This window comes from Haliotis asinina, chromosome 6, assembly GCF_037392515.1.
Source record: "Haliotis asinina isolate JCU_RB_2024 chromosome 6, JCU_Hal_asi_v2, whole genome shotgun sequence".
Lineage (NCBI taxonomy): Eukaryota > Metazoa > Mollusca > Gastropoda > Lepetellida > Haliotidae > Haliotis > Haliotis asinina.
In genome coordinates, this window is record NC_090285.1 from 71,411,319 (window position 1) to 71,438,601 (window position 27,283).

The window sequence follows — 27,283 nt, forward strand, 5'->3', positions numbered from 1 at the left end:
CAATGACGATGGTAGTACTCCCAAGTAGAGGAAGAGTGCGACTACAATGACGATGGTAGTACTCACATGTACAGTGAGACTGCGACTACAATGACGATGGTAGTACTCACAAGTAGAGGAAGACTGCGACTACAATGACGATGGTAGTACTCACAAGTAGAGGAAGACTGCAACTACAATGACGATGGTCGTACTCACAAGTAGAGGAAGAGTGCGACTACAATGACGATGGTAGTACTCACAAGTAGAGGAAGAGTGCGACTACAATGACGATGGTAGTACTCACAAGTAGACTAAGACTCTGACTCCAATGACGATGGTAGTACTCACAAGTAAGGGAAGAGTGCGAATACAATGACGATGGTAGTACTCACAAGTAGAGGAAGACTGCAACTACAATGACGATGGTAGTACTCACAAGTAGAGGAAGACTCCGACTACAATGACGATGGTAGTACTCACAAGTAGAGGAAAACTGCAACTACAATGACGATGGTAGTACTCACAAGTAGAGTAAGACTCCGACTACAATCACGATGGTAGGACTCACAAGTAAGGGAAGAGTGCGACTACAATGACGATGGTAGTACTCACAAGTAGAGGAAGACTCCGACTACAATGACGATGGTAGTACTCACAAGTAGAGGAAGAGTGCGACTACAATGACGATGATAGTACTCACATGTACAGTAAGACTGCGACTACAATCACGATGGAAGTACTCACAAGTAGAGGAAGAGTGCGACTACAATGACGATGGTAATACTCACAAGTAGAGGAAGACTGCGACTACAATGACGATGGTAGTACTCACAAGTAGAGGAAGAGTGCGACTACAATGACGATGGTAGTACTCACAAGTAGAGGAAGAGTGCGACTACAATGACGATGGTAGTACTCACAAGTAGAGGAAGAGTGCGACTACAATGACGATGGTAGTACTCACAAGTAGAGGAAGACTGCGACTACAATGACGATGGTAGTACTCCCAAGTAGAGGAAGAGTGCGACTACAATGACGATGGTAGTACTCACATGTACAGTAACACTGCGACTACAATCACGATGGTAGTACTCACAAGTAGAGGAAGACTGCGACTACAATGACGATGGTAGTACTCACAAGTAGAGGAAGAGTGCGACTACAATGACGATGGTAGTACTCACAAGTAGAGGAAGACTGCGACTACAATGACGATGGTAGTACTCACAAGTAGAGGAAGACTGCGACTACAATGACGATGGTAGTACTCCCAAGTAGAGGAAGAGTGCGACTACAATGACGATGGTAGTACTCACAAGTACAGTAAGACTGCGACTACAATGACGATGGTAGTACTCACAAGTAGAGGAAGACTGCGACTACAATGACGATGGTAGTACTCACAAGTAGAGGAAGACTGCAACTACAATGACGATGGTACTACTCACAAGTAGAGGAAGACTGCAACTACAATGACGATGGTAGTACTCACAAGTAGAGGAAGAGTGCGACTACAATGACGGTGGTAGTACTCACAAGTGAGGAAAAGAGCAACTACAATGACGATGGTAGTACTCACAAGTAGAGGAAGAGTGCGACTACAATGACGATGGTAGTACTCACAAGTAGAGGAAGATTGCAACTACAATGACGATGGTAGTACTCACAAGTAGAGGAAGACTCCGACTACAATGACGATGGTAGTACTCACAAGTAGAGGAAAAGTGCGACTACAATGACGATGGTAGTACTCACAAGTAGAGTAGGACTCCGACTACAATGACGATGGTAGTACTCACAAGTAGAGGAAGTCTGCAACCACAATGACGATGGTAGTGCTCACAAGTAGAGGAAGAGTTCGACTACAATAACGGTGGTAGTACTCACAAGTGAGCAAGAGTGCTACTACAATGACGATTGTAGTACTAACAAGTAGAGGAAGACTGCAACTACAATGACGATGATAGTACTCACAAGTAGAGGAAGACTGCAACTACAATGACGATGGTAGTACTCACAAGTAGAGGAAGACTGCGATTACAATGACGATGGTAGTACTCACAAGTACACGAAGAGTGCGACTACAATGACGATGGTAATACTCACAAGTAGAGGAAGACTCCGACTACAATGACGATGGTAGTACTCACAAGTAGAGGAAGAGTGCGACTACAATGACGATGGTAGTACTCACAAGTAGAGGAAGACTGCGATTACAATGACGATGGTAGTACTCACAAGTAGAGGAAGAGTGCGACTACAATGACGATGGTAGTACTCACAAGTAGAGGAAGAGTGCGACTACAATGACGATGGTAATCCTCACAAGTAGAGGAAGACTCCGACTACAATGACGATGGTAGTACTCACAAGTAGAGGAAGAGTGCGACTACAATGCCGATGGTAGCACTCACAAGTAGAGGAAGAGTGCGACTACAATCACGATAGAAGTGCTCACAAGTAGAGGAAGAGTTCGACTACAATGACGGTGGTAGTACTCACAAGTGAGGAAGAGTGCGACTACAATGACGATTGTAGTACTCACAAGTAGAGGAAGACTGCAACTACAATGACGATGGTAGTACTCACAAGTAGAGCAAGACTCCGACTACAATGACGATGGTAGTACTCACAAGTAGAGGAAGAGTGCGACTACAATGACGATAGTAATACTCACATGTACAGTGAGACTGTGACTACAATCACGATGGAAGTACTCACATGTAGAGTAAGACTCCGACTGCAATGACGATGGTAGTACTCAGAAGTAGAGGAAGAGTGCGACTACAATGACGATGGTAGTACTCACAAGTAGAGGAAGACTGCAACTACAATGACGATGGTAGTACTCACAAGTAGAGGAAAAGTGCGACTACAATGACGATGGTAGTACTCACAAGTAGAGTAGGACTCCGACTACAATGACGATGGTAGTACTCACAAGTAGAGGAAGTCTGCAACCACAATGACGATGGCAGTGCTCACAAGTAGAGGAAGAGTTCGACTACAATAACGGTGGTAGTACTCACAAGTGAGCAAGAGTGCTACTACAATGACGATTGTAGTACTAACAAGTAGAGGAAGACTGCAACTACAATGACGATGATAGTACTCACAAGTAGAGGAAGACTGCAACCACAATGACGATGGTAGTGCTCACAAGTAGAGGAAGAGTTCGACTACAATAACGGTGGTAGTACTCACAAGTCAGCAAGAGTGCTACTACAATGACGATTGTAGTACTAACAAGTAGAGGAAGACTGCAACTACAATGACGATGATAGTACTCACAAGTAGAGGAAGACTGCGATTACAATGACGATGGTAGTACTCACAAGTAGAGGAAGACTACGACTACAATGACGATGGTAGTACTCACATGTACACGAAGAGTGCGACTACAATGACGATGGTAATACTCACAAGTAGAGGAAGACTCCGACTACAATGACGATGGTAGTACTCACAAGTAGAGGAAGAGTGCGACTACAATGACGATGGTAGTACTCACAAGTAGAGGAAGACTGCGATTACAATGACGATGGTAGTACTCACAAGTAGAGGAAGAGTGCGACTACAATGACGATGGTAGTACTCACAAGTAGAGGAAGAGTGCGACTACAATGACGATGGTAATACTCACAAGTAGAGGAAGACTCCGACTACAATGACGATGGTAGTACTCACAAGTAGAGGAAGAGTGCGACTACAATGCCGATGGTAGCACTCACAAGTAGAGGAAGAGTGCGACTACAATCACGATAGAAGTGCTCACAAGTAGAGGAAGAGTTCGACTACAATGACGGTGGTAGTACTCACAAGTGAGGAAGAGTGCGACTACAATGACGATTGTAGTACTCACAAGTAGAGGAAGACTGCAACTACAATGACGATGGTAGTACTCACAAGTAGAGCAAGACTCCGACTACAATGACGATGGTAGTACTCACAAGTAGAGGAAGAGTGCGACTACAATGACGATAGTAATACTCACATGTACAGTGAGACTGTGACTACAATCACGATGGAAGTGCTCACATGTAGAGTAAGACTCCGACTGCAATGACGATGGTAGTACTCAGAAGTAGAGGAAGAGTGCGACTACAATGACGATGGTAGTACTCACAAGTAGAGGAAGACTGCAACTACAATGACGATGCTAGTACTCACAAGTAGAGGAAAAGTGCGACTACAATGACGATGGTAGTACTCACAAGTAGAGTAGGACTCCGACTACAATGACGATGGTAGTACTCACAAGTAGAGGAAGTCTGCAACCACAATGACGATGGCAGTGCTCACAAGTAGAGGAAGAGTTCGACTACAATAACGGTGGTAGTACTCACAAGTGAGCAAGAGTGCTACTACAATGACGATTGTAGTACTAACAAGTAGAGGAAGACTGCAACTACAATGACGATGATAGTACTCACAAGTAGAGGAAGACTGCAACCACAATGACGATGGTAGTGCTCACAAGTAGAGGAAGAGTTCGACTACAATAACGGTGGTAGTACTCACAAGTCAGCAAGAGTGCTACTACAATGACGATTGTAGTACTAACAAGTAGAGGAAGACTGCAACTACAATGACGATGATAGTACTCACAAGTAGAGGAAGACTGCGATTACAATGACGATGGTAGTACTCACAAGTAGAGGAAGACTACGACTACAATGACGATGGTAGTACTCACATGTACACGAAGAGTGCGACTACAATGACGATGGTAATACTCACAAGTAGAGGAAGACTCCGACTACAATGACGATGGTAGTACTCACAAGTAGAGGAAGAGTGCGACTACAATGACGATGGTAGTACTCACAAGTAGAGGAAGACTGCGATTACAATGACGATGGTAGTACTCACAAGTAGAGGAAGAGTGCGACTACAATGACGATGGTAGTACTCACAAGTAGAGGAAGAGTGCGACTACAATGACGATGGTAATACTCACAAGTAGAGGAAGACTCCGACTACAATGACGATGGTAGTACTCACAAGTAGAGGAAGAGTGCGACTACAATGCCGATGGTAGCACTCACAAGTAGAGGAAGAGTGCGACTACAATCACGATAGAAGTGCTCAGAAGTAGAGGAAGAGTTCGACTACAATGACGGTGGTAGTACTCACAAGTGAGGAAGAGTGCGACTACAATGACGATTGTAGTACTCACAAGTAGAGGAAGACTGCAACTACAATGACGATGGTAGTACTCACAAGTAGAGCAAGACTCCGACTCCAATGACGATGGTAGTACTCACAAGTAGAGGAAGAGTGCGACTACAATGACGATAGTAATACTCACATGTACAGTGAGACTGTGACTACAATCACGATGGAAGTACTCACATGTAGAGTAAGACTCCGACTACAATGACGATGGTAGTACTCACAAGTAGAGGAAGAGTGCGACTACAATGACGATGGTAGTACTCACAAGTAGAGGAAGACTGCAACTACAATGACGATGGTAGTACTCACAAGTAGAGGAAGACTCCGACTACAATGACGATGGTAGTACTCACAAGTAGAGGAAGAGTGCGACTACAATGACGATGGTAGTACTTACAAGTAGAGGAAGACTGCAACTACAATGACGATGGTAGTACTCACAAGTAGAGGAAGACTCCGACTACAATGACGATGGTAGTACTCACAAGTAGAGGAAGACTGCAACTACAATGACGATGGTAATACTCACAAGTAGAGGAAGAGTGCGACTACAATGACGATGGTAGTACTTACAAGTAGAGGAAGACTACGACTACAATGACGATGGTAGTACTCACAAGTAGAGGAAGACTCCGACTACAATGACGATGGTAGTACTCACAAGTAGAGGAAGAGTGCGACTACAATGACGATGGTAGTACTCACAAGTAGAGGAAGAGTGCGACTACAATGACGATGGTAGTACTCACAAGTAGAGGAAGAGTGCGACTACAATGACGATGGTAGTACTCACAAGTAGAGGAAGAGTGCGATTACAATCACGATGGTAGTACTCACAAGTAGAGGAAGAGTGCGACTACAATAACGATGGTAGTACTCACATGTACAGTAAGACTGCGACTACAATGACGATGGTAGTACTCACAAGTAGAGGAAGACTGCGACTACAATGACGATGGTAGTACTCACAAGTAGAGGAAGACTGCAACTACAATGACGATGGTAGTACTCACAAGTAGAGGAAGAGTGCGACTACAATGACGATGGTAGTACTCACAAGTAGAGCAAGACTCCGACTACAATGACGATGGTAGTACTCACAAGTAGAGGAAGAGTGCGACTACAATGACGATAGTAATACTCACATGTACAGTGAGACTGTGACTACAATCACGATGGAAGTACTCACATGTAGAGTAAGACTCCGACTACAATGACGATGGTAGTACTCACAAGTAGAGGAAGAGTGCGACTACAATGACGATGGTAGTACTCACAAGTAGAGGAAGACTGCAACTACAATGACGATGGTAGTACTCACAAGTAGAGGAAGACTCCGACTACAATGACGATGGTAGTACTCACAAGTAGAGGAAGAGTGCGACTACAATGACGATGGTAGTACTTACAAGTAGAGGAAGACTGCAACTACAATGACGATGGTAGTACTCACAAGTAGAGGAAGACTCCGACTACAATGACGATGGTAGTACTCACAAGTAGAGGAAGACTGCAACTACAATGACGATGGTAATACTCACAAGTAGAGGAAGAGTGCGACTACAATGACGATGGTAGTACTTACAAGTAGAGGAAGACTACGACTACAATGACGATGGTAGTACTCACAAGTAGAGGAAGACTCCGACTACAATGACGATGGTAGTACTCACAAGTAGAGGAAGAGTGCGACTACAATGACGATGGTAGTACTCACAAGTAGAGGAAGAGTGCGACTACAATGACGATGGTAGTACTCACAAGTAGAGGAAGAGTGCGACTACAATGACGATGGTAGTACTCACAAGTAGAGGAAGAGTGCGATTACAATCACGATGGTAGTACTCACAAGTAGAGGAAGAGTGCGACTACAATAACGATGGTAGTACTCACATGTACAGTAAGACTGCGACTACAATGACGATGGTAGTACTCACAAGTAGAGGAAGACTGCGACTACAATGACGATGGTAGTACTCACAAGTAGAGGAAGACTGCAACTACAATGACGATGGTAGTACTCACAAGTAGAGGAAGAGTGCGACTACAATGACGATGGTAGTACTCACATGTACAGTAAGACTGCGACTACAATCACGATGGAAGTACTCACAAGTAGAGTGCGACACCGACTACAATGACGATGGTAGTACTCACAAGTAGAGGAAGACTGCAACCACAATGACGATGGTAGTACTCACAAGTAGAGGAAGACTGCGATTACAATGACGATGGTAGTACTCACAAGTAGAGGAAGAGTGCGACTACAATGACGATGGTAGTACTCACAAGTAGAGGAAGAGTGCGACTACAATGACGATGGTAATACTCACAAGTAGAGGAAGACTCCGACTACAATGACGATGGTAGTACTCACAAGTAGAGGAAGAGTGCGACTACAATGCCGATGGTAGCACTCACAAGTAGAGGAAGAGTGCGACTACAATCACGATAGAAGTGCTCACAAGTAGAGGAAGAGTTCGACTACAATGACGGTGGTAGTACTCACAAGTGAGGAAGAGTGCGACTACAATGACGATGGTAGTACTCACAAGTAGAGCAAGACTCCGACTACAATGACGATGGTAGTACTCACAAGTAGAGGAAGAGTGCGACTACAATGACGATAGTAATACTCACATGTACAGTGAGACTGTGACTACAATCACGATGGAAGTACTCACATGTAGAGTAAGACTCCGACTACAATGACGATGGTAGTACTCACAAGTAGAGGAAGAGTGCGACTACAATGACGATGGTAGTACTCACAAGTAGAGGAAGACTGCAACTACAATGACGATGGTAGTACTCACAAGTAGAGGAAGACTCCGACTACAATGACGATGGTAGTACTCACAAGTAGAGGAAGAGTGCGACTACAATGACGATGGTAGTACTTACAAGTAGAGGAAGACTGCAACTACAATGACGATGGTAGTACTCACAAGTAGAGGAAGACTCCGACTACAATGACGATGGTAGTACTCACAAGTAGAGGAAGACTGCAACTACAATGACGATGGTAATACTCACAAGTAGAGGAAGAGTGCGACTACAATGACGATGGTAGTACTTACAAGTAGAGGAAGACTACGACTACAATGACGATGGTAGTACTCACAAGTAGAGGAAGACTCCGACTACAATGACGATGGTAGTACTCACAAGTAGAGGAAGAGTGCGACTACAATGACGATGGTAGTACTCACAAGTAGAGGAAGAGTGCGACTACAATGACGATGGTAGTACTCACAAGTAGAGGAAGAGTGCGACTACAATGACGATGGTAGTACTCACAAGTAGAGGAAGAGTGCGATTACAATCACGATGGTAGTACTCACAAGTAGAGGAAGAGTGCGACTACAATAACGATGGTAGTACTCACATGTACAGTAAGACTGCGACTACAATGACGATGGTAGTACTCACAAGTAGAGGAAGACTGCGACTACAATGACGATGGTAGTACTCACAAGTAGAGGAAGACTGCAACTACAATGACGATGGTAGTACTCACAAGTAGAGGAAGAGTGCGACTACAATGACGATGGTAGTACTCACAAGTAGAGCAAGACTCCGACTACAATGACGATGGTAGTACTCACAAGTAGAGGAAGAGTGCGACTACAATGACGATAGTAATACTCACATGTACAGTGAGACTGTGACTACAATCACGATGGAAGTACTCACATGTAGAGTAAGACTCCGACTACAATGACGATGGTAGTACTCACAAGTAGAGGAAGAGTGCGACTACAATGACGATGGTAGTACTCACAAGTAGAGGAAGACTGCAACTACAATGACGATGGTAGTACTCACAAGTAGAGGAAGACTCCGACTACAATGACGATGGTAGTACTCACAAGTAGAGGAAGAGTGCGACTACAATGACGATGGTAGTACTTACAAGTAGAGGAAGACTGCAACTACAATGACGATGGTAGTACTCACAAGTAGAGGAAGACTCCGACTACAATGACGATGGTAGTACTCACAAGTAGAGGAAGACTGCAACTACAATGACGATGGTAATACTCACAAGTAGAGGAAGAGTGCGACTACAATGACGATGGTAGTACTTACAAGTAGAGGAAGACTACGACTACAATGACGATGGTAGTACTCACAAGTAGAGGAAGACTCCGACTACAATGACGATGGTAGTACTCACAAGTAGAGGAAGAGTGCGACTACAATGACGATGGTAGTACTCACAAGTAGAGGAAGAGTGCGACTACAATGACGATGGTAGTACTCACAAGTAGAGGAAGAGTGCGACTACAATGACGATGGTAGTACTCACAAGTAGAGGAAGAGTGCGATTACAATCACGATGGTAGTACTCACAAGTAGAGGAAGAGTGCGACTACAATAACGATGGTAGTACTCACATGTACAGTAAGACTGCGACTACAATGACGATGGTAGTACTCACAAGTAGAGGAAGACTGCGACTACAATGACGATGGTAGTACTCACAAGTAGAGGAAGACTGCAACTACAATGACGATGGTAGTACTCACAAGTAGAGGAAGAGTGCGACTACAATGACGATGGTAGTACTCACATGTACAGTAAGACTGCGACTACAATCACGATGGAAGTACTCACAAGTAGAGTGCGACACCGACTACAATGACGATGGTAGTACTCACAAGTAGAGGAAGACTGCAACCACAATGACGATGGTAGTACTCACAAGTAGAGGAAGACTGCGATTACAATGACGATGGTAGTACTCACAAGTAGAGGAAGAGTGCGACTACAATGACGATGGTAGTACTCACAAGTAGAGGAAGAGTGCGACTACAATGACGATGGTAATACTCACAAGTAGAGGAAGACTCCGACTACAATGACGATGGTAGTACTCACAAGTAGAGGAAGAGTGCGACTACAATGCCGATGGTAGCACTCACAAGTAGAGGAAGAGTGCGACTACAATCACGATAGAAGTGCTCACAAGTAGAGGAAGAGTTCGACTACAATGACGGTGGTAGTACTCACAAGTGAGGAAGAGTGCGACTACAATGACGATTGTAGTACTCACAAGTAGAGGAAGACTGCAACTACAATGACGATGGTAGTACTCACAAGTAGAGCAAGACTCCGACTACAATGACGATGGTAGTACTCACAAGTAGAGGAAGAGTGCGACTACAATGACGATAGTAATACTCACATGTACAGTGAGACTGTGACTACAATCACGATGGAAGTACTCACATGTAGAGTAAGACTCCGACTACAATGACGATGGTAGTACTCACAAGTAGAGGAAGAGTGCGACTACAATGACGATGGTAGTACTCACAAGTAGAGGAAGACTGCAACTACAATGACGATGGTAGTACTCACAAGTAGAGGAAGACTCCGACTACAATGACGATGGTAGTACTCACAAGTAGAGGAAGAGTGCGACTACAATGACGATGGTAGTACTTACAAGTAGAGGAAGACTGCAACTACAATGACGATGGTAGTACTCACAAGTAGAGGAAGACTCCGACTACAATGACGATGGTAGTACTCACAAGTAGAGGAAGACTGCAACTACAATGACGATGGTAATACTCACAAGTAGAGGAAGAGTGCGACTACAATGACGATGGTAGTACTTACAAGTAGAGGAAGACTACGACTACAATGACGATGGTAGTACTCACAAGTAGAGGAAGACTCCGACTACAATGACGATGGTAGTACTCACAAGTAGAGGAAGAGTGCGACTACAATGACGATGGTAGTACTCACAAGTAGAGGAAGAGTGCGACTACAATGACGATGGTAGTACTCACAAGTAGAGGAAGAGTGCGACTACAATGACGATGGTTGTACTCACAAGTAGAGGAAGAGTGCGATTACAATCACGATGGTAGTACTCACAAGTAGAGGAAGAGTGCGACTACAATGACGATGGTAGTACTCACATGTACAGTAAGACTGCGACTACAATGACGATGGTAGTACTCACAAGTAGAGGAAGACTGCGACTACAATGACGATGGTAGTACTCACAAGTAGAGGAAGACTGCAACTACAATGACGATAGTAGTACTCACAAGTAGAGGAAGAGTGCGACTACAATGACGATGGTAGTACTCACAAGTAGAGGAAGACAACGACTACAATGACGATTGTAGTACTCACAAGTAGAGGAAGACTGCAACTACAATGACGATGGTAGTACTCACAAGTAGAGGAAGAGTGCGACTACAATGACGGTGGTAGTACTCACAAGTGAGGAAGAGTGCGACTACAATGACGATGGTAGTACTCACAAGTAGAGGAAGAGTGCGACTACAATGACGATGGTAGTACTCACAAGTAGAGGAAGACTGCAACTACAATGACGATGGTAGTACTCACAAGTAGAGGAAGAGTGCGACTACAATGACGATGGTAGTACTCACAAGTAGAGGAAGAGTGCGACTACAATGACGATGGTAGTACTCACATGTACAGTAAGACTGCGACTACAATCACGATGGAAGTACTCACAAGTAGAGTGCGACACCGACTACAATGACGATGGTAGTACTCACAAGTAGAGGAAGACTGCAACCACAATGACGATGGTAGTACTCACAAGTAGAGGAAGACTGCGATTACAATGACGATGGTAGTACTCACAAGTAGAGGAAGAGTGCGACTACAATGACGATGGTAGTACTCACAAGTAGAGGAAGAGTGCGACTACAATGACGATGGTAATACTCACAAGTAGAGGAAGACTCCGACTACAATGACGATGGTAGTACTCACAAGTAGAGGAAGAGTGCGACTACAATGCCGATGGTAGCACTCACAAGTAGAGGAAGAGTGCGACTACAATCACGATAGAAGTGCTCACAAGTAGAGGAAGAGTTCGACTACAATGACGGTGGTAGTACTCACAAGTGAGGAAGAGTGCGACTACAATGACGATTGTAGTACTCACAAGTAGAGGAAGACTGCAACTACAATGACGATGGTAGTACTCACAAGTAGAGCAAGACTCCGACTACAATGACGATGGTAGTACTCACAAGTAGAGGAAGAGTGCGACTACAATGACGATAGTAATACTCACATGTACAGTGAGACTGTGACTACAATCACGATGGAAGTACTCACATGTAGAGTAAGACTCCGACTACAATGACGATGGTAGTACTCACAAGTAGAGGAAGTCTGCAACCACAATGACGATGGCAGTGCTCACAAGTAGAGGAAGAGTTCGACTACAATAACGGTGGTAGTACTCACAAGTGAGCAAGAGTGCTACTACAATGACGATTGTAGTACTAACAAGTAGAGGAAGACTGCAACTACAATGACGATGATAGTACTCACAAGTAGAGGAAGACTGCAACCACAATGACGATGGTAGTGCTCACAAGTAGAGGAAGAGTTCGACTACAATAACGGTGGTAGTACTCACAAGTGAGCAAGAGTGCTACTACAATGACGATTGTAGTACTAACAAGTAGAGGAAGACTGCAACTACAATGACGATGATAGTACTCACAAGTAGAGGAAGACTGCGATTACAATGACGATGGTAGTACTCACAAGTAGAGGAAGACTACGACTACAATGACGATGGTAGTACTCACATGTACACGAAGAGTGCGACTACAATGACGATGGTAATACTCACAAGTAGAGGAAGACTCCGACTACAATGACGATGGTAGTACTCACAAGTAGAGGAAGAGTGCGACTACAATGACGATGGTAGTACTCACAAGTAGAGGAAGACTGCAACTACAATGACGATGGTAGTACTCACAAGTAGAGGAAGAGTGCGACTACAATGACGATGGTAGTACTCACAAGTAGAGGAAGAGTGCGACTACAATGACGATGGTAATACTCACAAGTAGAGGAAGACTCCGACTACAATGACGATGGTAGTACTCACAAGTAGAGGAAGAGTGCGACTACAATGCCGATGGTAGCACTCACAAGTAGAGGAAGAGTGCGACTACAATCACGATAGAAGTGCTCACAAGTAGAGGAAGAGTTCGACTACAATGACGGTGGTAGTACTCACAAGTGAGGAAGAGTGCGACTACAATGACGATTGTAGTACTCACAAGTAGAGGAAGACTGCAACTACAATGACGATGGTAGTACTCACAAGTAGAGCAAGACTCCGACTACAATGACGATGGTAGTACTCACAAGTAGAGGAAGAGTGCGACTACAATGACGATAGTAATACTCACATGTACAGTGAGACTGTGACTACAATCACGATGGAAGTACTCACATGTAGAGTAAGACTCCGACTACAATGACGATGGTAGTACTCACAAGTAGAGGAAGAGTGCGACTACAATGACGATGGTAGTACTCACAAGTAGAGGAAGACTGCAACTACAATGACGATGGTAGTACTCACAAGTAGAGGAAGACTCCGACTACAATGACGATGGTAGTACTCACAAGTAGAGGAAGAGTGCGACTACAATGACGATGGTAGTACTTACAAGTAGAGGAAGACTGCAACTACAATGACGATGGTAGTACTCACAAGTAGAGGAAGACTCCGACTACAATGACGATGGTAGTACTCACAAGTAGAGGAAGACTGCAACTACAATGACGATGGTAATACTCACAAGTAGAGGAAGAGTGCGACTACAATGACGATGGTAGTACTTACAAGTAGAGGAAGACTACGACCACAATGACGATGGTAGTACTCACAAGTAGAGGAAGACTCCGACTACAATGACGATGGTAGTACTCACAAGTAGAGGAAGAGTGCGACTACAATGACGATGGTAGTACTCACAAGTAGAGGAAGACTGCGACTACAATGACGATGGTAGTACTCACAAGTAGAGGAAGACTACGACTACAATGACGATGTTAGTACTCACATGTACACGAAGAGTGCGACTACAATGACGATGGTAATACTCACAAGTAGAGGAAGACTCCGACTACAATGACGATGGTAGTACTCACAAGTAGAGGAAGAGTGCGACTACAATGACGATGGTAGTACTCACAAGTAGAGGAAGACTGCAACTACAATGACGATGGTAGTACTCACAAGTAGAGGAAGAGTGCGACTACAATGACGATGGTAGTACTCACAAGTAGAGGAAGAGTGCGACTACAATGACGATGGTAATACTCACAAGTAGAGGAAGACTCCGACTACAATGACGATGGTAGTACTCACAAGTAGAGGAAGAGTGCGACTACAATGCCGATGGTAGCACTCACAAGTAGAGGAAGAGTGCGACTACAATCACGATAGAAGTGCTCACAAGTAGAGGAAGAGTTCGACTACAATGACGGTGGTAGTACTCACAAGTGAGGAAGAGTGCGACTACAATGACGATTGTAGTACTCACAAGTAGAGGAAGACTGCAACTACAATGACGATGGTAGTACTCACAAGTAGAGCAAGACTCCGACTACAATGACGATGGTAGTACTCACAAGTAGAGGAAGAGTGCGACTACAATGACGATAGTAATACTCACATGTACAGTGAGACTGTGACTACAATCACGATGGAAGTACTCACATGTAGAGTAAGACTCCGACTACAATGACGATGGTAGTACTCACAAGTAGAGGAAGAGTGCGACTACAATGACGATGGTAGTACTCACAAGTAGAGGAAGACTGCAACTACAATGACGATGGTAGTACTCACAAGTAGAGGAAGACTCCGACTACAATGACGATGGTAGTACTCACAAGTAGAGGAAGAGTGCGACTACAATGACGATGGTAGTACTTACAAGTAGAGGAAGACTGCAACTACAATGACAATGGTAGTACTCACAAGTAGAGGAAGACTCCGACTACAATGACGATGGTAGTACTCACAAGAAGAGGAAGACTGCAACTACAATGACGATGGTAATACTCACAAGTAGAGGAAGAGTGCGACTACAATGACGATGGTAGTACTTACAAGTAGAGGAAGACTACGACCACAATGACGATGGTAGTACTCACAAGTAGAGGAAGACTCCGACTACAATGACGATGGTAGTACTCACAAGTAGAGGAAGAGTGCGACTACAATGACGATGGTAGTACTCACAAGTAGAGGAAGAGTGCGACTACAATGACGATGGTAGTACTCACAAGTAGAGGAAGAGTGCGACTACAATGACGATGGTAGTACTCACAAGTAGAGGAAGAGTGCGATTACAATCACGATGGTAGTACTCACAAGTAGAGGAAGAGTGCGACTACAATAACGATGGTAGTACTCACATGTACAGTAAGACTGCGACTACAATGACGATGGTAGTACTCACAAGTAGAGGAAGACTGCGACTACAATGACGATGGTAGTACTCACAAGTAGAGGAAGACTGCAACTACAATGACGATGGTAGTACTCACAAGTAGAGGAAGAGTGCGACTACAATGACGATGGTAGTACTCACAAGTAGAGGAAGACAACGACTACAATGACGATTGTAGTACTCACAAGTAGAGGAAGACTGCAACTACAATGACGATGGTAGTACTCACAAGTAGAGGAAGAGTGCGACTACAATGACGGTGGTAGTACTCACAAGTGAGGAAGAGTGCGACTACAATGACGATGGTAGTACTCACAAGTAGAGGAAGAGTGCGACTACAATGACGATGGTAGTACTCACAAGTAGAGGAAGACTGCAACTACAATGACGATGGTAGTACTCACAAGTAGAGGAAGAGTGCGACTACAATGACGATGGTAGTACTCACAAGTAGAGGAAGAGTGCGACTACAATGACGATGGTAGTACTCACATGTACAGTAAGACTGCGACTACAATCACGATGGAAGTACTCACAAGTAGAGTGCGACACCGACTACAATGACGATGGTAGTACTCACAAGTAGAGGAAGACTGCAACCACAATGACGATGGTAGTACTCACAAGTAGAGGAAGACTGCGATTACAATGACGATGGTAGTACTCACAAGTAGAGGAAGAGTGCGACTACAATGACGATGGTAGTACTCACAAGTAGAGGAAGAGTGCGACTACAATGACGATGGTAATACTCACAAGTAGAGGAAGACTCCGACTACAATGACGATGGTAGTACTCACAAGTAGAGGAAGAGTGCGACTACAATGCCGATGGTAGCACTCACAAGTAGAGGAAGAGTGCGACTACAATCACGATAGAAGTGCTCACAAGTAGAGGAAGAGTTCGACTACAATGACGGTGGTAGTACTCACAAGTGAGGAAGAGTGCGACTACAATGACGATTGTAGTACTCACAAGTAGAGGAAGACTGCAACTACAATGACAATGGTAGTACTCACAAGTAGAGCAAGACTCCGACTACAATGACGATGGTAGTACTCACAAGTAGAGGAAGAGTGCGACTACAATGACGATAGTAATACTCACATGTACAGTGAGACTGTGACTACAATCACGATGGAAGTACTCACATGTAGAGTAAGACTCCGACTACAATGACGATGGTAGTACTCAGAAGTAGAGGAAGAGTGCGACTACAATGACGATGGTAGTACTCACAAGTAGAGGAAGACTGCAACTACAAGGACGATGGTAGTACTCACAAGTAGAGGAAGACTCCGACTACAATGACGATGGTAGTACTCACAAGTAGAGGAAGAGTGCGACTACAATGACGATGGTAGTACTTTCAAGTAGAGGAAGACTGCAACTACAATGACGATGGTAGTACTCACAAGTAGAGGAAGAGTGCGACTACAATGACGATGGTAGTACTCACAAGTAGAGGAAGACTGCAACTACAATGACGATGGTAATACTCACAAGTAGAGAGAGACTACGACTACAATGACGATGGTAGTACTCACAAGTAGAGGAAGACTCCGACTACAATGACGATGGTAGTACTCACAAGTAGAGGAAGAGTGCGACTACAATGACGATGGTAGTACTCACAAGTAGAGGAAGAGTGCGACTACAATGACGATGGTAGTACTCACAAGTAGAGGAAGAGTGCGACTACAATGACGATGGTCGTACTCACAAGTAGAGGAAGAGTGCGACTACAATGACGATGGTAGTACTCACAAGTATAGGAAGAGTGAGACTACAATGACGATGGTAGTACTCACAAGTAGAGGAAGACTTCAACTACAATGACGATGGTAGTACTCACAAGTAGAGGAAGACTCCGACTACAATGACGATGGTAGTACTCACAAGTAGAGGAAGACTGCAACTACAATGACGATGGTAGTACTCACAAGTAGAGGAAGACTACGACTACAATGACGATGGTAGTACTCACAAGTAGAGGAAGACTCCGACTACAATGACGATGGTCGTACTCACAAGTAGAGGAAGAGTGCGACTACAATGACGATGGTAGTACTCACAAGTAGAGGAAGACTCCGACTACAATGACGATGGTAGTACTCACAAGTAGAGGAAGAGTGCGACTACAATGACGATGGTAGTACTCACAAGTAGAGGAAGAGTGCGACTACAATGACGATGGTAGTACTCACAAGTAGAGGAAGAGTGCGACTACAATGACGATGGTAGTACTCACAAGTAGAGAAAGAGTGCGACTAAAATGACGATGGTAGTACTCACATGTACAGTAAGACTGCGACTACAATGACGATGGTAATACTCACAAGTAGAGGAAGACTGCGACTACAATGACGATGGTAGTACTCACAAGTAGAGGAAGAGTGCGACTACAATGACGATGGTAGTACTCACAAGTAGAGGAAGACTGCAACTACAATGACGATGGTAGTACTCACAAGTAGAGGAAGAGTGCGACTACAATGACGATGGTAGTACTCACAAGTAGAGGAAGAGTGCGACTACAATGACGATGGTAGTACTCACAAGTAGAGGAAGAGTGCGACTACAATGACGATGGTAGTACTCACAAGTAGAGGAAGAGTTCGACTACAATGACGGTGGTAGTACTCACAAGTGAGGAAGAGTGCGACTACAATGACGACTGTAGTACTCACAAGTAGAGGAAGACTGCAACTACAATGACGATGGTAGTACTCACAAGTAGAGGAAGAGTGCGACTACAATGACGATGGTAGTACTCACAAGTAGAGGAAGAGTGCGACTACAATGACGATGGTAGTACTCACAAGTAGAGGAAGACTCCGACTACAATGACGATGGTCGTACTCACAAGTAGAGGAAGAGTGCGACTACAATGACGATGGTAATACTCACAAGTAGAGGAAGACTCCGACTACAATGACGATGGTAGTACTCACAAGTAGAGGAAGAGTGCGACTACAATGACGATGGTCGTACTCACAAGTAGAGGAAGAGTGCGACTACAATGACGATGGTAGTACTCACAAGTAGAGGAAGAGTGCGACTACAATGACGATGGTAGTACTCACAAGTAGAGGAAGAGTGCGACTACAATGACGATGGTAGTACTCACATGTACAGTAAGACTGCGACTACAATGACGATGGTCGTACTCACAAGTAGAGGAAGAGTGCGACTACAATGACGATGGTAATACTCACAAGTAGAGGAAGACTCCGACTACAATGACGATGGTAGTACTCACAAGTAGAGGAAGAGTGCGACTACAATGACGATGGTCGTACTCACAAGTAGAGGAAGAGTGCGACTACAATGACGATGGTAGTACTCACAAGTAGAGGAAGACTGCAACTACAATGACGATGGTAGTACTCACAAGTAGAGGAAGAGTGCGACTACAATGACGATGGTAGTACTCACAAGTAGAGGAAGAGTGCGACTACAATGACGATGGTAGTACTCACAAGTAGAGGAAGACTCCGACTACAATGACGATGGTCGTACTCACAAGTAGAGGAAGAGTGCGACTACAATGACGATGGTAATACTCACAAGTAGAGGAAGACTCCGACTACAATGACGATGGTAGTACTCACAAGTAGAGGAAGAGTGCGACTACAATGACGATGGTCGTACTCACAAGTAGAGGAAGAGTGCGACTACAATGACGATGGTAGTACTCACAAGTAGAGGAAGAGTGCGACTACAATGACGATGGTAGTACTCACAAGTAGAGGAAGAGTGCGACTACAATGACGATGGTAGTACTCACATGTACAGTAAGACTGCGACTACAATGACGATGGTAATACTCACAAGTAGAGGAAGACTGCGACTACAATGACGATGGTAGTACTCACAAGTAGAGGAAGAGTGCGACTACAATGACGATGGTAGTACTCACAAGTAGAGGAAGAGTGCGACTACAATGACGATGGTAGTACTCACAAGTAGAGGAAGAGTGCGACTACAATGACGATGGTAGTACTCACAAGTAGAGGAAGAGTGCGACTACAATGACGATGGTAGTACTCACAAGTAGAGGAAGAGTTCGACTACAATGACGGTGGTAGTACTCACAAGTGAGGAAGAGTGCGACTACAATGACGACTGTAGTACTCACAAGTAGAGGAAGAGTGCGACTACAATGACGATGGTAGTACTCACATGTACAGTAAGACTGCGACTACAATGACGATGGTAATACTCACAAGTAGAGGAAGACTGCGACTACAATGACGATGGTAGTACTCACAAGTAGAGGAAGAGTGCGACTACAATGACGATGGTAGTACTCACAAGTAGAGGAAGAGTGCGACTACAATGACGATGGTAGTACTCACAAGTAGAGGAAGAGTGCGACTACAATGACGATGGTAATACTCACATGTACAGTGAGACTGTGACTACAATCACGATGGAAGTACTCACATGTAGAGTAAGACTCCGACTACAATGACGATGGTAGTACTCACAAGTAGAGGAAGAGTGCGACTACAATGACGACTGTAGTACTCACAAGTAGAGGAAGACTGCAACTACAATGACGATGGTAGTACTCACAAGTAGAGCAAGACTCCGACTACAATGACGATGGTAGTACTCACAAGTAGAGGAAGAGTGCGACTACAATGACGATAGTAATACTCACATGTACAGTGAGACTGTGACTACAATCACGATGGAAGTACTCACATGTAGAGTAAGACTCCGACTACAATGACGATGGTAGTACTCACAAGTAGAGGAAGAGTGCGACTACAATGACGATGGTAGCACTCACAAGTAGAGGAAGAGTGCGACTACAATCACGATGGAAGTGCTCACAAGTAGAGGAAGAGTTCGACTACAATGACGGTGGTAGTACTCACAAGTGAGGAAGAGTGCGACTACAATGACGATTGTAGTACTCACAAGTAGAGGAAGACTGCAACTACAATGACGATGGTAGTACTCACAAGTAGAGGAAGACTCCGACTACAATGACGATTGTAGTACTCACAAGTAGAGGAAGACTGCAACTACAATGACGATGGTAGTACTCACAAGTAGAGGAAGACTACGACTACAATGACGATGGTAGTACTCACATGTGGAGGAAGACTCCGACTACAATGACGATGGTAGTACTCACAAGTAGAGGAAGAGTGCGACTACAATGACGATGGTCGTACTCACAAGTAGAGGAAGAGTGCGACTACAATGACGATGGTAGTACTCACAAGTTGAGTAGGACTCCGACTACAATGACGATGGTAGTACTCACAAGTAGAGGAAGACTGCAACTACAATGACGATGGTAGTGCTCACAAGTAGAGGAAGAGTTCGACTACAATGACGGTGGTAGTACTCACAAGTGAGGAAGAGTGCTACTACAATGACGATGGTAATACTCACAAGTAGAGGATGACTGCAACTACAATGACGATGGTAGTACTCACAAGTAGAGGAAGACTGCAACTACAATGACGATGGTAGTACTCACAAGCAGAGGAAGACTGCGACTACAATGACGATGGTAGTACTCACAAGTAGAGGAAGAGTGCGACTACAATGACGATGGTAGTACTCACATGTACAGTAAGACTGCGACTACAATGACGATGGTAGTACTCACAAGTAGAGGAAGACTGCAACCACAATGACGATGGTAGTACTCACAAGTAGAGGAAGACTGCGATTACAATGACGATGGTAGTACTCACAAGTAGAGGAAGACTACGACTACAATGACGATGGTAGTACTCACAAGTAGAGGAAGAGTTCGACTACAATGACGATGGTAATACTCACAAGTAGAGGAAGACTCCGACTACAATGACGATGGTAGTACTCACAAGTAGAGGAAGAGTGCGACTACAATGGCGATGGTAGTACTCACAAGTAGACGAAGAGTGCGACTACAATCACGATGGTAGTGCTCACAAGTAGAGGAAGATTTTCGACTACAATGACGATGGTAGTACTCACAAGTAGAGGAAGAGTGCGACTACAATGACGATGGTAATACTCACATGTACAGTGAGACTGTGACTACAATCACGATGGAAGTACTCACATGTAGAGTAAGACTCCGACTACAATGACGATGGTAGTACTCACAAGTAGAGGAAGAGTGCGACTACAGTGACGATGGTAGTACTCACAAGTAGAGGAAGACTGCAACTACAATGACGATGGTAGTACTCACAAGTAGAGGAAGACTCCGACTACAATGACGATGGTAGTACTCACAAGTAGAGGAAGAGTGAGACTACAATGACGATGCTAGTACTCACAAGTAGAGGAAGACTGCAACTACAATGACGATGGTAGCACTCACAAGTAGAGGAAGACTACGACTACAATGACGATGGTAGTACTCACAAGTAGAGGAAGACTGCGACTACAATGACGATGCTAGTACTCACAAGTAGAGGAAGACTGCAACTACAATGACGATGGTAGTACTCACAAGTAGAGGAAGACTACGACTACAATGACGATGGTAGTACTCACAAGTAGAGGAAGACTCCGACTACAATGACGATGGTAGTACTCACAAGTAGAGGAAGAGTGCGACTACAATGACGATGGTAGTACTCACAAGTAGAGGAAGACTGCGACTACAATGACGATGGTCGTACTCACAAGTAGAGGAAGAGTGCGACTACAATGACGATGGTAATACTCACAAGTAGAGGAAGACTCCGACTACAATGACGATGGTAGTACTCACAAGTAGAGGAAGAGTGCGACTACAATGACGATGGTCGTACTCACAAGTAGAGGAAGAGTGCGACTACAATGACGATGGTAGTACTCACAAGTAGAGGAAGAGTGCGACTACAATGACGATGGTAGTACTCACAAGTAGAGGAAGACTGTGACTACAATGACGATGGTAGTACTCACATGTACAGTAAGACTGCGACTACAATGACGATGGTAGTACTCACAAGTAGAGGAAGAGTGCGACTACAATGACGATGGTAGTACTCACATGTACAGTAAGACTGCGACTACAATGACGATGGTAGTACTCACAAGTAGAGGAAGACTGTGACTACAATGACGATGGTAGTACTCACAAGTAGAGGAAGACTGTGACTACAATGACGATGGTAGTACTCACAAGTAGAGGAAGACTCCGACTACAATGACGATGGTAGTACTCACAAGTAGAGGAAGAGTGCGACTACAATGACGATGGTAGCACTCACAAGTAGAGGAAGAGTGCGACTACAATCACGATGGAAGTGCTCACAAGTAGAGGAAGAGTTCGACTACAATGACGGTGGTAGTACTCACAAGTGAGGAAGAGTGCGACTACAATGACGGTTGTAGTACTCACAAGTAGAGGAAGACTGCAACTACAATGACGATGGTAGTACTCACAAGTAGAGGAAAACTGCAACTACAATGACTATGGTAGTACTCACAAGTAGAGGAAGACTGCGACTACAATGACGATGGTAGTACGCACAAGTAGAGGAAGACTGCAACTACAATGACGATGGTAGTACTCACAAGTAGAGGAAGAGTGCGACTACAATGACGATGGTAGTACTCACAAGTAGAGGAAGAGTGCGACTACAATGACGATGGTAGTACTCACAAGTAGAGGAAAACTGCAACTACAATGACGATGGTAGTACTCACAAGTAGACTAAGACTCCGACTACAATGACGATGGTAGTACTCACTAGTAAGGGAAGAGTGCGAATACAATGACGATGGTAGTACTCACAAGTAGAGGAAGACTGCAACTAGAATGACGATGGTAGTACTCACAAGTAGAGGAAGACTCCGACTGCAATGACGATGGTAGTCCTCACAAGTAGAGTAAGACTCCGACTACAATGACGATGGTAGTACTCACAAGTAAGGGAAGAGTGCGACTACAATGACGATGGTAGTACTCACAAGTAGAGGAAGAGTGCGACTACAATGACGATGGTAGTACTCACATGTACAGTAAGACTGCGACTACAATGACGATGGTAGTACTCACAAGTAGATTGAGACTCCGACTACAATGACGATGGTAGTACTCACATGTACAGTAAGACTGCGACTACAATGGCCAGTAGAAGCAAAATGGCCACGCCACAAACAACGGACACAACCGTCAAAGCAACGTCACTGTCACCTACGTCAGGAAACAAAACACGTCAAAGTTATACCAAGCTAAAACCAAATGTGTACGAAAGTATGGGTCGACAAAATACGTGTTTCCCATTTATTCCCATAAGAAAGGACTCGTTATTAGAAAATTAGAGATGTATCGTAAAGAGGCTTAAAGTCACGTTCATCTACAAGTAATATTGGGGCACATCTACCTCTCAACCATTGTAAAGAGTTTGGAAACCTATTGCACAAGATTTGGTAGATCGCACTGACCTGCTACAAAAGTGATGAATGATATAGACATCAGCTCCGTACTGTGTTGGCCGATGTTTAAGAAATACAGCAACATTATCACAGGTAGTCTGTACAAGACGCGGATATTGTTACAGGATGTAGGTCCGCTAAACTCCAATTAGACACATCTACAAATGTAGGCCAGATAAACATGGCTCCATTTCCACACATCTGTTATAGTGTCTACTTCAGGACAGCCATGTCCAAATATTTCTACAGACCAAAAACTATGTGGCCAGGCTATACGATATTTAGTTATTATTATTCAATCTGCAATCATGATCTTTATCACTACCGCAGAGTACATTGTTTTGTCAGCTACCTTGTTCCCCTTTGTCACTTCCATTAATTAATGTATAAGACGTTTATGGCCTTTATTGGTCATCCCCTTGGCTGTGGCTGTCATCACATTAACTGTAGAGGGAAGTGCTATTGTTTCTATATCTGTCCATTGTTGAATCTTTGCCTGTCTATTGTTGTTAAAAACTATATATATGTATGCTCACATCTATACTGTAGGTGAGATGTGAGTGTGGCATCCATCATTCCGACTGTCTTTGTAGGGACGACCGCGAGCAGGATTATGCTGCTCGCAGGAAAGGTGCTGTGGTTGAACTGGAAGTGCGCTCACCTCATTCATGTATACTTGTTTGTCATGTCTTGTGAAACCAACTAAAGAAGTTTGAACAACTAAAGTATGCCTTCGTCTTCATCAACGTATTCATTTGTCAGATTCATTCATCAAAATCATGAGCTAATTCACCACGAGCCGATGACCACATACTGCGCGTTGACAATTGGTGGAGAATCCGGGTAGAGTAACGTTTTAGCTTACTCCCGATCTTGAAACCTCTCTGTGTGCCTACCATTAACATCACGTATCAAGGATGATTCCCCAAGTTCTACATCACAACGAAGAGATTGCAAGCGAAGATGGTCCCTCAACACTGCCATCTTGAACGGAGCATCATACAGCAACCACCTAATGGACAACCTACAAGTTAAGGATGGAACAGAAAGGATCGTTGCAATGTACATTTCACTTTCAGGTATTGACCACGTCGGACAGATTATTTCAGAGAAAGTATCTTCAAATCAGGAGTTTGGTTTTGCGACGAGGCTCAGTACCAAAAAGCGATAATGATTAGTGTCATAAAAATATACATAAGCATCTCAGCAAATATTTCACATTAAGAAAGTTGAAACCAGGAGTCTTGCTTTACCGCGTGACTCAGACGGTACTTATGGGTACTGTTGCCATTTTAAGTATGGTGGATGCTCTTCCCGTGTCTGTGACGGAGCTTGCCCATATAGTGCGGGTGCTATGCCCAATATAAAAATAATAATACTCCTACAATGGGGGCTATTCCTGTGTCGTTGATCATGACAGAGCTTGTCCATATATTGTGGGTGCTATGCCCAATAAAGAAGTATTAATAACAACCCTACTCTGACTTCAAAATTCTAAAATGCTGAATATTGCTTTGCTGTTAGTGCCTTAAAGGGTGGTTAATTCTTTGAAGGGAGTATGTTGTTTTTACACTCGCACTTCATGACAGGGTGTTGTCAGTATAGATTAGTACATCTACACAAACTGCCTTTTGACAAATCCGCTGTAGAAGATAAAAGTAATTAATCAATCAGTGTGTTATCGGTTAATCCTTTGATCGATGTTTGTTTTTGTAACTCAGCTGATAAACCCTCTTGCATCACTTACATGCACATATTACATAACATACAATACATTTGCCATTACAGACCTTAATTTATAATGTTGAGTATTTACTCCAGACAGGAGAAATGCCAAATGGGAATTTTTGTTGAGTAAACCTGATTGGTGTTACTACTAATTATACCTGTTATAAATTCAGTTACTGACCATCCAGAGAATGACGGCAAATAACACGTGTAGGTTTACACCATCAAACGCGAGTTACAGCAAGGACGATACAATCTCTGGGTCGCATGCAGCCTGAAAACACTTATGGGGCGAAACTGTTTTGAGGATACCAACGGAACTTCGTTACATAAGGAATACACACGGGCATTTGCTGTGTACTTGGTGTAGGTGTAATAAGTTGGTTGTTTTACGTAAGAAGATTTTCAGATTTCTCTACCAAAGTCATCGTTTTTAGTTTACGAATTCAAATAAATCAACTGTGTGTTTTTATTACCATAAAAAATAAACCAGGGTAGCTACCATAGCTACCAAAATTTACGTATGATATTTGCTATCACAGCTGAACCAACACCCAAAACTATCTAAACATGAAGCTTTGCTATCTTTCGGACTGAAACAAATGGCTTGCTACGTGCCTGTAGACATCATATTTTCACATAACACGATTTAATATCGAGGTTAAAAACGCAGAAATAGGATCAAATTGGATCAGTCACTATACCATCCAAGTATCCGATCCGAAAGAAAACTACACTGCTGGGATATTTTGTTACGATCAGACAAGGAATACCATGGATATATTTAAATAATGGCATATGATTGGCATCCCGTCTCCTGACTGTTTAGGCGAAGAAATTCTACTAATATGGACAGGAGCCCAGTTCCTTTGTCCGTCACGGTCGAGGGAGAGGGCGCTGACCAGTTTGCAGTTTGGTTTCGTAATTAGACCGTTGGCGAGAAACATTATTCGCTCCGCATCAGTGCCCCTTTAATATTGACACATGATAAAATGTGGTTATGGGTATCTGGACAAAAGAATTCAATATTCCTATTCTGACTTCATTCTATATCTATATGTTCACGTGCACGAAATACAATATGGTATAGACATAAGAAGGTAGTAATGTACTGGTCTATGATCAAACATACCTGGTTGCACTTAGCAACAATAACACATTGTCTATCTTGCACTCAGTCATTTGAGTACACACAGATAAGTAAGTCCTAATGATCTGTCTTGTAAACAATGTCCACGTTGAAGATGTTCATACGGTGGCTCCTGGATGAATACACGATCTCCATGTTGATGGCCGTTATACGATCTCTGTCGGAGAGACATACCTACTTTCTTGGTCTGTCATATCTTCCTGTTCCATCCTTAACTTGTAGGTTGTCCATTTGGTGGTTGCTGTATGATGCTCCATTCAAGATTGCAGATTGAATAATAATAACTAAATATCGTACAGCCTGGCCACATAGTTTTTGGTCTGTAGAAATATTTGGACATGGCTGTCCTGAAGTAGACACTATAACACATCTACAGAATGTAGGGTGGCTAAACATGGCTCCATTTCCACACATCTACAGAATGTAGGCCAGTTCCACTCAGACACATCTACAATATGTTCCGACCAACCATTGAACATTCCGTGACGTTGTTATACCGGGTGTACCAACCAAGTCGCTCGTCATCTCAATACTTTATTCTTGTCTCTCTCTCCTATATTTTCTTTTGAATACT

At 43.8% G+C, this 27,283-nt stretch overlaps 1 protein-coding gene across 1 annotated transcript in view; it reads right to left on the reverse strand.

Annotated features, from left to right (window-relative positions):
* The window catches only part of LOC137287105 (uncharacterized), a 54,306-nt gene that overhangs the window by 18,912 nt on the left and 8,111 nt on the right, over window positions 1–27,283 (reverse strand). Inside the window, exon 5 of the mRNA XM_067819241.1 lies at window positions 23,496–23,589. Coding sequence (XP_067675342.1) covers window positions 23,496–23,589 — 94 coding nt within the window. The remainder of the gene's footprint in view (window positions 1–23,495; window positions 23,590–27,283) is intronic.